Source organism: Rattus rattus, chromosome 1 (assembly GCF_011064425.1).
Source record: "Rattus rattus isolate New Zealand chromosome 1, Rrattus_CSIRO_v1, whole genome shotgun sequence".
Classification (NCBI taxonomy): domain Eukaryota; kingdom Metazoa; phylum Chordata; class Mammalia; order Rodentia; family Muridae; genus Rattus; species Rattus rattus.
The window spans coordinates 29731971-29748664 of NC_046154.1; the positions used below are offsets into that span (position 1 = coordinate 29731971).

Sequence of the window (16694 nt, forward strand, 5' to 3'; positions counted from 1 at the left end):
TGTGATCTGGCCAGCTTGATTTTATCACTCACTTTAAAAAGCAGAGTTGCTTTTGCCGATAATGCTGCTACCAGTAGTTTTTTCCCCTAGTAATTTCCTTATTTTATTTTATTGATTGATTGATTGATTGAGATGGGATCTCAGTCAAGCAGCTCGTGTTAGCCTGGAGCTCCCTGACTAGCTGAGGTTGTCCTTGAACTCATGACATTCTTCTTGCTCAGTTCCCAGGAACTGGGGTTGTAAACTTGAACCTCCATGCCCAGTTCCTGCTCTTCTTTAGAGACCGTCTTTTTCCAGACTGGATGTGTGTCACCTGCCATCCCAGCATGTGGGAGGACGAGGCAGGAGAATGTAGAGTTTGGGGGGGGGACTACCCCTGGAGATGCTCCAAAGCAAGTAACAGACAGACAGACAGGCATCTGTCTTTCTTCATCTCTCTGCTTAGTCTGTCGTGTTATTACGTCACTAAGCCCTCGTTTACTTTTTAAGTAGGTGATGTGTCAGATTCTCACAGAGGTATATTAATCTTTTCATGAAAACTCCTGCAGTGACTATATGTATATATGTATATATGTATATATGTATATATAATTTCTAGTAGTGTTATTCGCCACATCAAATTTTATTATAGATTGATTGAACATTTTATTAATACAAAAGACTCTTCTTCATTTCCATCTGAGACATGGAGACGTTGTCAAGAGCGTCCTGTAATGAGCTGATTTCATTTTTCGGTGTCACCGCCCCCCTTCGTTGTCTTCGTTCGGTGTTTTAATTGGATGATCATGTTTTCCATCTCCATGCAATCTTTCCTCATCTGAGAAGGCTCTGTTTTCATTATTGCCTATTTTGTGCCATAAATACAATATTCTCTCAACTCCTGCGAGGAATACCAATTAGGAGCTTTTAGAGTACGTTTCTGTTCTTTGTGGCAAACTGAGGGGCAATTAGCTCTGATCCCTCAGACAGGTCCCCTTCTCCTCTGATGAATATTCACACGTATTTGGTTAATTTCCTTGTTGGCACATCATTGCAGAGGGAGAAAGGAAATGGGAGAGTATCCCCCCCCCACAGATTTTTAAGGGGGAGCACAGGAGCTGAGCCAAAGTGCCCCAGCACATAGAAGCATTTCCAGTGGTGGAGTCTGGGGACGTTGGCGTCTCCTCCTCTACTGGGCCTGAAAGCTCTTGATCATCTTTCCCTGGAGTGTCAACAGAAGCCAGAGAGAGGCAAGACGTCATACAAGGATAGCATTGGGCCTCTGTTGTCTCTCAAACCTAGTGCTCATGCTGAAGACTGAGGAGGACTGAGATTTTATTCCCATCAATGGCTTTACCCTCCTCTATGCACGGACACTCCTTTAGTTTTTTTTTGTGTGTGTGTGTGTGTGTGTGTGTGTGTGTGTGTGTGTTTATGTGTGTGTGCAGGTTTGGTCTGATATGTGATCCCCAGGTAGAGAACTGCTGCTCTAGAGAGTTCAATAATTTCAGGTGTGTGTGTGTGTGTGTGTGTGTGTGTGTGTGTGTGGTCAACCATGCGTATCATTCCTTAGGAGCCATGCACCGTGCTTTCTGATATTTCTCTTTGGGTCATGGAGCTCACTGACAGCCCACAGCAGGATAAGATGGCTGACCAGAGAGCCCCAGGATCCTCTTGTGTCCACTTCACCTGTGCTGGTTTAGGAAGGCTGTGCTCCCATGCCTGGCTTTTAGCATGGGTGTAAGGGGTCGGATTTGGGTCCTCATGCTTGTATGGGAGCATTTGAACCACTGTGCCATCTCTCCAGCCCTCCCTTACTATCTATGATGCTTAATTCACAAGCTGGGAGTCACCAGGGGATGCCCTTTGCCAGTCACAGTGAAGCAAGGAAACCCTCTTCAGATGTGGTACCATGCTCCTGGGCTTCTAGCCTGTAGAACTGAGAGCCAGATAAGCCTATATCTTTAATCCATTAAAATATTCTTTTTAGTCATAGATGAAAGGCACCCTCACCTGATTTTCAGGGCTGAGACCACCTCCCTTCACTTGCCTTTTGCTGGTCTAATGGGAACCTGTGGAGTCTGTAATTGTGCTTATGCATTTCCTTTGTCATGCTGAGCTGGGATTGTCTTTCTGCATGGCCTTACTTTAAGGACATCCCTATCTCACTCTATCAGGGTGGCAGGAAGATCAACATATGAAAGAGAGTGGGGTGGCAACAGAAAACAAACCAGATGAGTGGTGGTCTAATCCAAACTTCAGGGAGATTTTAGTTTTTAGAGTAATGACCAGGTCAGAAGTTACATACACAGGAGAACATGCCAGGCCAGAAATACAAGTCCTCAGGTTTGGGAGACAGATTTTCATGTCTCTTCAGGGCTGCACCAGTCAACCTTGGAGGCACAGGTAAGGAGCAGATGAACAGTGTGGAAGATGAGACAGTTGCACCAAGGCAAGGGGCAGAGGTTGCTGAGGACTACTCTTGTGCTCTGGGTTCCTTGCATAGCCATGTTGAGGTCGACCAGATGGCAGGTATGGCGTTCCTGACTGTGTTTGCAGGGCAGCTCTGAGTCCCGCTTGGAAAGCCATGACTGCCAGTTTCTTTGAGTCCTAAAACAGTTTCGTTATATATTGATGCTCTGAGTTCTTTCTAAGAGGTTAAAGAGTCCTGAGGGAAGAGGGAAGAGCTAGGACAGGAAAGGGACAATGTTGTGCCTTCCCATTTCCAAAAGCTTACTCTAGAGCAGTGGTTCTCAACCATCCCAATGCTTTGACACTTTAATACAGTTCCTTATGTTGTGCTGACCCCAAACCCTAAAATTATTTCTGTTGCTACTTCATAACTGTACTTTTCCTATAAATTGTAATGTAAATTATCTGATATGTAGGATATCTGACATGTGACCCCCAGGTAGAGAACTGCTGTTCTAGAGAGTTCAATAATTTCAGGTGTGTGTGTGTGTGTGTGTGTGTGTGTGTGTGTGTGTGTGTGGTTGTTGGTGGTGGTGATGGTGATTTTATATGTGCTTCAGTTATTTCATGAGGAGTGAGGTAAGCATGAGAAACACACTTACCTACACAGTGTGAGCAAGTATGTGTGTGTGTGTGTGTGTGTGTGTGACACAACACAACACACACACACACAGGGAAAAAAGGAGAGAGAGAGAGAGAGAGAGAGAGAGAGAGAGAGAGAGAGAGAGAGAGAGAGAGAATAGGCTCCAGGGATGGGTCAATGTACCAACTGTCCATAAACATGACAGTCATTTAATGGCTCCTCTTTTTACTTCCCAGAGTAATGGCCTTTGGCTGTTCTGAATGTTCCTCATGTCGGCACTTCTCTGGCTGCTGAGAATGAAATCGTATTAGGATAAGCTAGTAAAGTTCCTTGGCTTAGGAGGAAACTGACTAAATCTGGGTGATGCTTTCCATATAATCCATTTTATTACTGCAGTTCTTTGGTACATTCTCCAAGTTCAACTGTTTATCACCCACACATGAATACCCTACACATTATCAGCGACAGCCCCTTAAGCACACACAAAGAAATCCAAGACAGATGTCTCTCAGGCTCTTAATAACTCCCTCTATCATCTGAGCCTTGCCATTTCTTTCCCTAATGAGCTCGCTTCCTTCAGCCTATTGACACACAGAGGCCATTGTCATAGTGATGCTATTGCATGCTCAAAGCATATGTAAGCACATGTACACAAAGCACACTGACATGTGGTGCAGATGCAAGGGAAACCGACATACCAGGCCAGACCCAGACTCACAGACATGTGGAAAAGTACATAAGAAAGGGTGTGCACACATGCATCATGTACTCACACATATACCTACCCACCACAAACATGTTCCATGCACACATCTACACACAAATATACACTACACACCCCAAACATGTATACACATAATATACACACATGTGCTCACACATACTATACACAAAATATGTACTCAGGCACATAACATCTACACAAATAGTACATAGATACTACACATAACATGAACACATCTGTACTTACATATACACCACACAATATATACATACATTATTCATACACTGTATATAACATATACACACACATTCTCATAATACACTATTTATGCATCATCTATATACACAACATGTATGTACATGTATGTAAACATACCATACACATGCACACACATATGTTCTGTGAGCTCTTAATTGTTTAGATATAAGGTCATGGTCCACAAAAAACATTCGTTGACTGCTTCAACTGACTTCACTGTTTTTTTTTAAAGAGTGCGTATATGGATAGTACATGTTAAATGCATTTTATGTGTGTGCATGTGTGTGTGGCATAGTGTTGTTGTAAGGACATGTTTTCTGTGTCTGTACCTGTGGGTATGTGCTTGTGTAGTGAGTGTTTGGGGTGGGGTTGATGCAGATGTCGTCCACCGTAGCTTTTCCACTTATTGTTGAGAAGCAGGGTCTCTCACTGAACCTGGAATTTACTGATTAGCTAGGTTGGGTGGCCAGAACACTGCTGTGCCCCACAATGATGGGCTTTCCCATTGTGTGGACCCAAACTCCTTATGCTTACACAGCAGGCACTTTACTGACTGAGCCATCTCCCCATCATTTGGTCGGTCCACTCATACACCCGAGAAGGCAGACAGTTCCTAACAAGTGCTAACACCACACACCCCTCTCTTTTGGTCTTCATTTCCACCCAGGTGAAAATACCCATCAGGGCTCAGGGGGAAGCAGGAAGCTTGGGCCATCCACACAGGAACAGATGAGGAAGTAATCACCTTTGTGCATTGTTATCTACACACTGTAGGAAATCAATCGCCATTACCTTGAGGAGGTCTCCTTCAGCGAGTTCAAATGCCTTGGCTTTAAGCTGAATCCCCTTCCCTGGCTGGGTCTGGATGGAGTAGATACACTCGTGATTGTTATTGTAGTTCACAGGAAAGTTGGGGGACAGCAGAGTGCCCTGAGTGCCCGTGACCGAGTTCCCACACTCCGCTGGAACGACAACCACAATACCCAGATTAACCCACTCACACAGAAAGCCACTCGCAGCTCTGCATAACCTCATGGGGACTCTGAGGCTGGCTGCCTGCCCGTACTCTCCAGGACAAACTTTTACCAGCACTTGGCCTGCCTACAGTTTTGCCTGCTTTCTTCATCTTTCTTTCTTTGCTTGTCCCTTCTCTGTAGAAATTTAAAACACATCCCCAATGCCCTCTTCTTTCACCGTGTTAGTTTATAAAGCACTGGTCCCTTACATCTATTGGTATCATAGCAACAGAAGGATGCTAGAGAAGGAGACAGCCAAACCTAGAAAGAGGAGAACTGTTGGTATTCAAAGACAGGCACCAGGAAGTAATGAGATTGAATAATAATCACTAACCATTAAAGGCAAAACACTACAACCACTTCATCAGGGTCTAGGCCAAGCGTCCCAAGTGCCAGTTCACTGAGGCAAGCACAAGTGTTTCCCCCTAGTTCAGACATAAGAATCTATACTTAGCTGCTTGTACTGTCAATCCAGCAGGAGGAAGGGGTGGGAACGCCACCTCCTTGGGCCTGTGTTAGGGGGCCTGAGGCTCTGAGAAAGTTTTTGCACAGGCCTATCAAAACTGCATCTTTTTCCAGCCAAGAAAGCCACCTTGCCTTGGAAAACCCTGTTTCTTCTCCTGCAGAAACACAGTCTTTCCCACCGTTCTCCGGCCTGTGTTTATGGCAGGCATCGCATTCCACTTGCTTTGTTAGTATTTCCTTCTTAGGATTCCTTGTCACAGTTCCACCTCTTCTACATGTGGGCAGTGCCTGGCTAATTCGGGTTTGGTGGCAGGGCGTAGCTGGGGGCCGAGCCTTCAGTGGGCTCTCTAGGATTACTGATGGCTCTCTATCTAACTCCCTGTGTCAAGGCATCTGCCACATTGTTCCCTGGTGCCTTCATTTGCATTCATCTCCAATCCAACCTCTGAGCTACCTGAGGACCAGGACTGTGCTTGAAGAAGCTGTACGTTTCCGAGGCCCACCTCTGTAAAATAAATATTTGTTGAATAAACGGATGAATGGAGGAATGTGGCCATACCCCGATCCCAGAAGAGGCATGGGGCTAAAAATAGTCAGGTTCCAGAAGGGTGGAAAGAGGAGTCCAGATGGCAGGCTCGGTACTTGTCTGGACAGATGGGAGGTTTGGAGCTTGTCTCTGCATTGGTTAGTGGCACGTCCACTTTCCCCTGCTGCTTCTCTGTGCCCTTACTCTTGGCTGGAAGGACCTTCAAGCCCACTAAGAGGCCACTAGCCAGCTCCAGTTACCCTAAGCTGGGAGTATGCTAGATGACACCCACAGGGCACACAGAGACCTTCAGAACTGAGTCATATGCTTGTCCCCAAAGCTACTCTTAGTTCTTTGAAGGTGGACATAGTTACCACTTAGCATCACCAAGTTTCTGATTATCAACGGGCCCTGTTCCCTGGCCCCTAATCTAGTCTCTGCTTTAGTTTCCCAAGACTTTGCATGGGACCCTGTTTGTTTATCTCAAAGGAGAGACAGGGTCCCTTGAGTGCTTGAAACTCAGCTGGTGAGGACAATGAGCAAGTATCGGATAAATGTGCCAAACTGGGATATAAAACTGAAGGGACAAGGTGGGTGGACACGCTGGGATAGCAGCTGCTGACAGTCTCCGAAGGCATGTTCCTAGACTGCTTAATTCCTGGGTGCCCTCAGATGGTGCTTGGGGCGGGGGGTGCTGCTGAGGTCTGTGCACGGTTTAACACAACCACTCAGCCTATCTGAAGCAGCGTCCTCCACCTCTGGACCTCACGCTTTTCCCCCTCCGTCTAGGCAGGGGCATGAGGTGCTGTGGGGCGGCCAGACTGTGGAGGCAGAGAAGTTAGAGTAGCTCCTGGGTGCTCTTTATCTGGACCGTTAGAGTGTCCTCCTGAGACTAGAGAAAGAATGTATAGGGTTTGATGTATGGAACGGGCGAGCACAGACGGAGTGATCCACGTGGTAGACCTTCACTCAGTGTAGTTCTTTCTCTTGATTCCAGCTTATCTGCCTCCCCCAAGCATCCCGTCTGCACCGGGACTGTCAGGATTCTTATGGGAAAGTGCTAGCTATTCGGCTCACAGTGCCTTGGCTGTTCCTAACACCCTTTGCTCCCTGCCCAGCTCATGATACCCAGCTTCCTCAAACACGGTCTCTGGCAGAACTTTAGATTGCTTTCCCAGCCCCGGCTCCCTGCATTCCAGCCTTCGGTCCGATCTCTGGCCTAGCAAGACCCTCCCATCTCTCCCATACAAGCAGCACACACGTAAGAAAGGACACAGGACTGCTTGTCTCCTAGGTGGCCAGCCCCTGTCCAAAGACAAGGCCCTGACTCCCTGCCAGGGCGCTGGTTCGAGGTATAAGAGAAGGGACAAGAGGAAGAGGGGATGTGGCACTTGCTTCTAGGAGAGTTTCCAAAGAGGCAGGAGAGACGAGCAGACGCCACAGGAAGCCCAGCACAGGCGTAAGTGGAAACAAACCAGGGTTGCAGACAAGCGAACAGGCACACGCCCAAGAAAACGCCTCTGCTGAATCAGACATCTGTGACTTCTGCCGCCCCTATCAGAAGAAGTCTCAGTAAGGGCAGGGGCTGTATCTTATCTATCAGCCTGAGGCTCCTGAGGTGGAGGGTCAGGTCTTCTCCATCCCTTTGGGGGTCTCTAAGGACAGGACCGCATCTCTTGTTGAGGACTGGGCGTCCCCTCCCAGGGTCAAAGCTGTCTCTTCCACATCAAATGCAGGAGCCCCTGAGGTCAGGGGCTGGAACACCCTGTCACACTATGTTTTAGAGCCGGGGGGCTGTTTGTATACTCTGTGGCTGGGAGTGTTCCTGGTGGCAAAGAGTGGGCTAAATCATCTAAGTGACACCTTACTGTGAAGGTGGCAGGCGGAAGCAAGCCCCCCTCCCCCCACGGGTGGGCAGGCCTGCCGTAGCTGTGGCAGGAGTCTCTGCTGCAGGGCTGGTTTGTAATTAGAGGTGATTATGATCGCTGCGCATTATTAATACCATGTGAAACAGAAGACAAATGCAATAATGAAAATATTGTGTGGTGTCGTGAACAAACAGTAATTGGGATAATGAGTTAAAGGATGAGTTGGTGTAATGAGACTGACGAGGCAGGAGCTTTTGCAGGGCGAGCATCTGGGGGCCTGGAAAGCCCCGCTGGAGGCAAACTCTCTCCAGGGCCCTCACGGATGTTCTCCAGATGCAGGGGCAGCTGCTGGTGGTCAGGTCTGAACAGGACCTTCCCCAGGGTGAGCTCTGTCGCAGCTTTGTTGTCTGAATGCTCCCCCCCTTCCGAATTTGTAAAAGATTATTGACGAAGCAATGACACGTTGTTAATCCATAAATAAAACGATAAAGACGTTATCGGCAAAATGACAATTACGTGGCCCCCCCCCTGTGGCTTATAGAAACCATGTCACCTCATCCAGAACGCGGCAGATGTGGTTAGCTCCATTTTATCAATGAGGAAGCTGGGCCGAAGGGTCTGCTGGTGCTAACGGTTTGGTAATTGGCAGAGCAGGGGCCTGAAACCTCGATTTGTGCCCCCACTCATTAGGGCCCAGCCTAGCTTCACAGTCTGAGCAGTTGTCCTCTGCAGAGCCATGGGACCCATGGCACTGTCGGGGCAGGGCTGACCTCACGGGTGTGCTTGCTTTCTACCTCTCCTCCCCTCCTGGTTTTGCATTCGTGCACTTGCTCTGTATATGTGTGGGAGTCAGAGGTCAGTGTCAGCGCTAGTGTCCACCTTGGTTTGTTTTTGAGACGGGGTCCAATAAACCTTGAGCTTGACAAGGTACTAAGCTGGGCGGCCAGGGATCCATTTGATTCTGCCTTCTCAGGGCTGGGATTGCAAGTGTGTGCCACCATGCTTGGCTTTCTTATGTGGGTGCTGGGGATTGAACTCTGGTCTTCATGCTTGCCAGACAACATTTGACTGGCTGTGTTATCACTTCAGTCCTCTTCTTTCTCCTTCTTCCCTTTTCCCTCCCTGTCTTCTTCTATCTCCACCCTCTCTCTCATTTTCTCTCTCTTCCTCTCCACTTCAGGATTGAATTAGGGAACCTCCTGAATGCAAGCTCTCTACTGCTGAGCCACAACCCTAGCACCTCATGGGAGTTTGGGATGCTGGGTTCTGTTTGAATGGAGGCACGCTACTCTGATCTGTTCCTTATGTCTTCCATGAGCTCCGTGACTACCTGAGAGCATGCTGAGTGTTTCACCAATTCATCTAGTGTTCTCTTGGGTCCTGCATTGAGGGCACTGAGCAAACAGAACCTCCAGCCACGGTAGCAATTGTCCCCACCTCCTAGGGCGTCACCCTACTTTCCACTCCCTCTGGGCCCAGAGCACTGATCAACCTTCTTTTGGACTCTAGCAACAATGTCGGCCAGTCCGGTGCCAACGCCCCGCCCACTCCGTCTTCCTCTATCTCCAGTTCCTCTGCCTCCTGCACCCCGCTGACTTCCCTGCTGCTCCTCAAACACTAAGAAGACTCATGACTGAGGTCTGCTCCACTCCGCCTCCTCACGTCCAGCTTCTCCCCATCTCTGCTAAACTGCCCTTCACTAGAGGAGTCCTTCCTGCCCGCCATCACAAAGCAGCAGCCTCCCTCTGGCACTTTCTCTGCTTACACAGCATAAACACACATCTATGTGTTCCTGGTGGGCTCCCCACTGAGCGGGGCGGTGGCGGGTGGAGAGTATCACTTTTTGCATCTCAGGAGCTAGAAGCTGGACTGGGGTATACTAGGTACATCATAACTGATCCCAGCTCCTGCCCCTCCCCCTGCCCGGGTAGAGGGTCTTCCTAGGGATTTTCCAAGAGCAGACACCATACACAGCTCGACAGGGACTCATTTTGAGTAAAGGCTGTGTATGGATATATATTCTCCACTAGGTCCGCCGCCATATTGCCTTGCAAGAGGCATCTGAAAGTTAAGGCCTGTACTAATGGCTGGAGGTGAGCGTACTGAGGTTAGCTGTACCCCAGAGCCTACCAGAACTGCGTGGCAAAAGCCATGTCAGGCCATAGAGCAAATTCCTTTGCGCCTTACAGAGGTAATTGGGCTACACGTCCAAGGTTCCTCTGCAGGTAAGTGTGACTGTATGGATTGTCAACCCAGGCCCATGAGCCTCCCGGTTGGGTGCATCCCTCCGCCTGGCTCTAAGTTTGGCCCGCCCAATAAGGGAAGCAGAAGGAAAGCACGTGACCACCTACCAACACACCTTGGCAGAGGCGAACTCCACAGGCGCCGTCTGCCCCCCAGGCACGTGATGCGGGCCGTGCCCTCCAGACGGTACCCGGGGAAGCAGGAAAAGGTCAGGGTGTCACCCACGCCAAACTGCAAGCCCTTTCGGATGCTGTAGGCCGGAACCTCAGGCTCTTCACAGGGCTCCAGGTCATACTCTGCAGAGGAAGACGGCGGGCATTTTAGGTGCAGAGACAACTGAGGACAGCCCCAGCACCAGGGAAAAGGACCAGAGAGAAAACCCGAGACTACAGCGTGCTAGCCCTCAACAAGTGTGGGGAAAAGAAGAGTCATCCTGAGGGTTCAGGCTGAGAGAAACGTTGGGAGGCCTCATTGTGGGGGCTCAGAATATGGAGAAGTGCTTCACGGAGGACTTCCGAGAGTCCTCCCTCAGCCCCGATCCTGTGGTTCCATTTGAACCTGAAACCTGCTTCACACAATCGTCCACTTTCAGGGAGTCAGGGTCTGTGACTCTGCTTCGAGCAACCTGCACTAGGATCCTGATTCCAAACGCCTCTCTCGAAGTTTCCTTTGGATCAGGCTGGCTTTGCGACAGTGATGCGCACAGTGGGAGGGTAGGTGGCAATGATGGTCCAAGGACATGCTAGATGTCATTAGTGATAATGTGGCTTGGCTATCTCTCCTTGCTCAGTGCTCTGTGGAGTGGGGGGGGGCAGTCCAACTGGCCAGGCCTGTCAGAGGGCAGCAGGAGACTGAGTTGAGCTAAGGAAGTCCCTCAGCACTTCTGTCCCGCTGATGGGGAAGACCTTGGATACCTAAGGATGAGGGTGGAGGGGACAGCTTGTAATGGGAGTAAAGGCCTCGAATGCCAAGAAAGAGCTTTCTTTTCAGGATTCCCAACTACAGAGCTAAATATATATCACTCTGAGATTAGCATTGATGCAGATGCTGAGAGAGACTAAAACGCAGGCACACTAACCCTCATCTCCTTCTCTTTGTAACTGTTGGGGTTGGGAAACAGGAGTGAGTCACGGGGAGCATTTGTAGCAGGGAAGCCAGGAAGGGACTCTCGTAATTCCTCTAGCTCAACCATCTGGGTGGCCAAGTGTACCCTGAGTTAGAGAATAAACCTACTGGCCCATGCCAAGACCGTTCCTGGGAAGTCCATCCTTGTCACTAAGCTAAGTTATCCCCAGCCTTGAGGTCATTCGCCCTAACACTGAAGAGCTACATGGGGGAGTGTTCCCTGGTCTCTTCTCCCTAGGGATGGTCACACTCATTACCTGAGAAGGTGATGTTGAATCCCTCATAGGACATGGAGAAATCAGAGATGAAGCGGACTTGAGCTGTGAAGTTGCCATAGAGCCCGGCACTGATGGGCGCTGGCAGCCTCGAACCGGTCAGTTGCCGCAGGGGCTGGGAGAAGCTGCCGTTCTCAGTGATGAGGAGGTAGTCATGGCCGCTCTCCAGGTGGAAGGTATGGAAGGTAAAGAATACACCTGCAGAGAGAACAGAGCCACAGGCGGGGGGAGATAGGTGTCTTAGTCCAGCGGTCAGCACATGCAAGGGTCTACCACATTGCTTGACAGCCATGCACTGTGTCTTTGTGGAGTTTGTACCATGGGTGAGATCCAGGGTGAGGAGGAGGGGAAGGACAATGTGTTACACAAATGCCTATAGTCAGAGGGATGGAGCCAAGACAGGAGACAGCCTGTCATGGGTGCTTAGACAGCAGTCTACGGCAAGAAGCAGGGGTGGGGAGAGATAGCTCAGTTGGTAAAATGCTTGCTGTGAGAACCTGAGTTTGACCTTCAGAACCCATGTGTATAAGCAGAGCGTGGCTGGTTGTGCATGTTGATCCCATCGCTGGGAGGCAGAGACAGGCTGATTCCCAAGGCTCGCTGACTGGCCAGCTTAGACCAGTCTGTGAATCCCAGCTCAGTGACAGATCCTGTTTCAATAGAGCAAGGTGGATGGCTCCAGGAGCAACGCCCAGCTGCCCTCTGGCTTCCACGCGCATGTGTACTAGTGTACTAGTGTCCTGCACCCACATAAGCATGCACATATAAGTAATTGATAAAAGATGTAGCTGGAAGAGAGGCTTGTGAGCCAGCCTTGTGAAAAAGAGAATGCTTGATTCGAATCTCAGAAGGTCACACAGCCATTCAGTAGGCGAAGACAAGGAAGATTGTCCTTGGCAGGGGACCTGCCTATCTTTGGGGATAGAGCAACTGTGGTGTTCAGGGTTTCATGAGCAGCAGGGTAGCTGGGTGTCTTCAGGAGAAGCATCTGGGCCTGAAACTGGGGGCAGATCTGGCATTTCACTGGAGTCAACAAGATGGCTGGCCCTTCCCAGACCATGTCAGATGTTGGTTATAGCAAAATGGTGGTCAGAGGGAGCATGGGGTTGGAGGAGAGGAGGCAGAGAAATCGGTTTCAAGGATGGCTGCTTGCGCTGGACCGGGGGGTGGGGCTTGGCATCAGCAACAAGAGCGAGCATGGATAAGGAATCCCAGGCAGCCGAGGCTGGCGTGATGCAAAGGGATGGCTGGGAAACACGCAGGTGCAGCAGAGCGCAAAACAGAGGCTCTGGTGTTGAACCCAGGCGGCATCCGAGCTTCCGGTGAGCAGCTGAAAGAAGATTCAGGAGTTCAGGACTCGGGTGGGACTCCAGAGGTGGATCCTAGTCACCAGCAGAAGGTGGCATTTGAAGCCATGAGCTTGGACTAGCAGGTCCAGGAGAGTTTGCAGTGTTAGAGACAGAGAAGTAGAAGCTGAGGAAATTACAGGAGACAGAGAAGGGGCAGAAGCAGCAAAGAGAACCAGAGAGTGGGACGACGGGGGTTGTGAGCGCTCTTGGACAGCAGCGGGAATGTATTTGTGTGTCGCTTTCCATGAGGACGCCTGTCCTTGGCACCTACCAAGTGTCAGGGTTGGGGAGGGAGACTACCAATGTAAAACAAGCAGCAGCAGTAATATTCCTTCACCGAGTTTTAAGTCCCTGCTGCCTCTATTCCTGCTCTCTTGCTTGCTCCCGATGCCAGCCCTTAGCTGGGGAAACGGATCTGCCAGTTACCCTAAAATGTGGGTGTGATCTGTTTTGTACCCTGGGAAGAACAAGGCACAAAGAGACATGTCCAAGGTCTTCCTCATAGTGGCAGAGCTGAACCCAGGCCACCTGACTGCAGAGGTGATTCTGTCCTCCCACACCAGGATGCAGCCTCTCAGGAAGAGAGTAGGTGGTAGGCTGGAGGGTGAGGAGGAAGCGGATGGAACGGAAGGATATTGATAACAGATAGCGCTCCAGCTTGTCCTGATTCTGCTGTTTGGGTGAGTCTGTGTGAAAGCATATGTGTAAACAGTACATCCACGGACAAGCACAGGGTCCATTTGCTGTGTGTGTGGGCTACAGACCCACAATAGGGCTGTCCCGAGAGCTTGTGAGACAAACCTCTCTGCAGACCTAACTGGCCACAGTCTGCATGCTGAATAGGTCCCACTGACCTGTGATGTACCTCTGTGCCATCGCTGACCCTGATGGCCTTTTTGGGACATGGTGGTTGGATCCAAGTCCCTGAGGCTGAAGAATTTGAAAATGTTTGCAGCATGTCCTTGCATCCCATGGGTGAGAAGGAGCTAGAGATCTCCCAATGTCTGGGTTTCTATGAGAGCTGGGGAGACGGAAAATGAACAGAGGAGGCAGGGTTCCGGTGGTGGTTTGTAAACACTCCACGTCTAGGTAACCAGGATCCGTCCAAGTACCAATGTGTGCAAGGATACAGGTCCTGTATCACTACCAAGCACTGGACTAATGCTTAGTTCTTTGTGCTGAGAAAGAAATGGCTTAGTGAAGGAGAGAGGCATAGCAACCATGGGTAATCTCTGTAGGCTGTGGGGAGTGGGAGCAACTACGTCTGGGAGCCTTCACGGGGAGCATTGGAAGGATTCACCAGTGAGGGCCTGCATGACCCTGGGCAAACAGGTGTGAGCATGCGTTGTGGCGAACATGTGGGTCAGATACGGTAACACAGCAGACACGAGTTGTTGAGAAACCAGCTTGCCCCTGCTCTTCCAGCAAACACAGCCTCTCCTGGGGAGTAAACATTTGGCTGGGAGCTAAGGATGAGCAAACCCAGCTGAAACCCTCGGGTTTCCCAGCTGTGCTGATTGCTTGGGGCTTTTTAGGCCATTGTGAGAAAATGAAGACGTTGTCATAGAAATAGAGAAGGACTGGTTGGAGTTTGAATCCTATCTGGTATGACAGATGCACACAGTAGAGCTACTGCACGGGGAAGAAATTGCAGGAGTCACGTGTCTGTCTGTCAGTGGAAGGACAGGAGCCGAGGTCCCTCGGTGGGCGCCTTCTTGGTAAGAACTGTCTCTCAGCTGTGGTAAGGAAATGGCAGACTCCCTTCCCAGGTGGCAAATAGTCCTCAGGGTGAGGACTTGTCAGAGCCTCGCTGTCAGGCTCCTGGTGCCATCCTGGCACATAGCAGGGATTCAACAGGTGACCTGGGAGGTTAGGAGAGTCCACCCCTAGTGCAACTGGAGGATGAGTACTAGAGACTGAAGTGGCAAGATCAATGCGTCAAAGGAACTTATCTGCAGAGAGAGCCTGGAAGCCCTTCATCGCCTTGAGGCTTCATCCATGGGACAGAACATTCACAACAGGGAGAGGGACACAGTTGGGAGAGGCAGGGGCCATGGAGAGTTATAAAGGGCTATGCACAATGTAGCCTGATGCTTCTGGGACATTTTCCTTAGCCCCCACTTCCATTCTTGGAGGTGTCTTGTTCCTGCTTAATTATTCTTCCCTTTCTCTTTCTAAATCAACTTTTCCTGGTTCAACCCTTTGTCCTGGGCACACAAGGCTGCGAACTGTGGCCTGTGAACCCAGATCAGGGGTCCTAAGCCTACTTTCTCTGACACTCTGGGCTTTCTGACTGCTTCTGACCGCCATGCCTAACAGACACAGCTCCCTCTCCATCTCCCCTCCCCCAGGCAACTGCCTGGATTTCCAGCTTGCCTGTCTTGTTTTTTTTCCCCTTGAAATTTAATAAAATTGTCTTCAAGCTTCTGAATCAGCTTTTAAATTCTTTTATTAATGATATTAAGAACCCCAAAGAGGGAACCCCATTTTCCTAGAAACTAACATTGAGGTCTCCGTAAAGCCACATTCTCTGCCACTGCTAATTCCCTTAACTGTCCCACCCCGATGTAGTCTGAAGACATACTGTGCTCCTCCCTTTAGCCACCACACTATTGAAACAGAGTCTCTGGGGGACTTTGATTTCATGCTAAGGGAATCTCATGTGGAGAGACGGAAAGGACTACAGCCCTGGTGGTAGCCATAGCTGGGGGCTTGTCTTCAGGGATGAGGTCTCACACAGTTCTGAGGACTTTATCTCTTGCAGGAGACTGAACCTGAGATAATGGTGCTGGGTGGGACCAAAGCTTACCCGGGATCGTCTGGCTATGCAATCTATTTAAAGCTGTCTACTTAAACCCAGATCTCATGTTAGGACTCTAGAGGTGGATGAGGAATTAATTCTCCTCTCCCCCCTTCCCCCTCCTCTCTCTTCTGTGTGTGTGTGTGTGTGTGTGTGTGTGTGTGTGTGTGTGTGTGTGTTTGAGCCTCTTTGTTTCTCTTCTCAATGTGTCCACATTGAATAAATCTCTCTTTTGTGCTTTTCACCAATATTTTATTCCCTTAATTGGCCAATTGAGGACTGGTGGCCAAAGCTGTCCATGCCCTGGGTCTGACCTTGACTCCAGTCATCCTGCCATATGGCAGCTGAACAATTCAGAATAAAGTTAACTTTCCCCAGCTGGGCTTCCTTTTGTTTGGGAGCAATTCAAATAAGCAACCCAGGGGTCTGTTAGCACAACATAGACTAGGAGCAGGGCATGGGAGACATGTGTGGGCTCGGTTCCTTTCGATTCACATCACCAAACAGATCTCTAGGTCCTGTGTGCTCCGCATAACCAGGGGAGAGGAAAGTGTGGGGAACCAGAGATCTGTCTTTCAAAGAGCTCCCAGTATGTCACGGAAGTGGGGGTTAACGTGAAATGCCAAGTTTGGGGCTGTCTTCTCTCTCTTGATGATGGCAAGTTCTAGAAACCGAGCTGAGGTCTGGGTGGCTGGTTTCAGCAGGTGGCTGCAGCCCTTGGGTTTCCTGGGCTGGTTTCCTGGGGTTCAATGCTGAAGGAAAGGGCTCTAAGGAGGTCTGGTCATTCCCCAAAGCTCGCACTGATTCACAGACTTCCTATCCTGGCTAAATCTTTCCTGGGCATCGTCCTTGAACACAAGCTTGCATTTGAACTCCAGGACACTTGCCTGACATCCTGGTGTTTCTGTCTTCTGTCTGCCTCATCATGGGACACTGAGGTCCAGGTCTACATCATCAGACAAGCATGTGTGAAATAGCCATGAGCTGACATGATTTCTGGTAAATGCACA

At 49.7% G+C, this 16694-nt stretch overlaps 1 protein-coding gene across 1 annotated transcript in view; it reads right to left on the reverse strand.

The window, feature by feature from the left end:
• The window catches only part of Csmd2 (CUB and Sushi multiple domains 2), a 569599-nt gene that overhangs the window by 157179 nt on the left and 395726 nt on the right, over window positions 1-16694 (reverse strand). Inside the window, exons 20-22 of the mRNA XM_032897562.1 lie at window positions 11518-11733; window positions 10243-10431; window positions 4809-4978 (exon numbers count right to left, since the gene is read on the reverse strand). Of these exons, the coding sequence (XP_032753453.1) occupies window positions 4809-4978; window positions 10243-10431; window positions 11518-11733 (575 nt within the window). The remainder of the gene's footprint in view (window positions 1-4808; window positions 4979-10242; window positions 10432-11517; window positions 11734-16694) is intronic.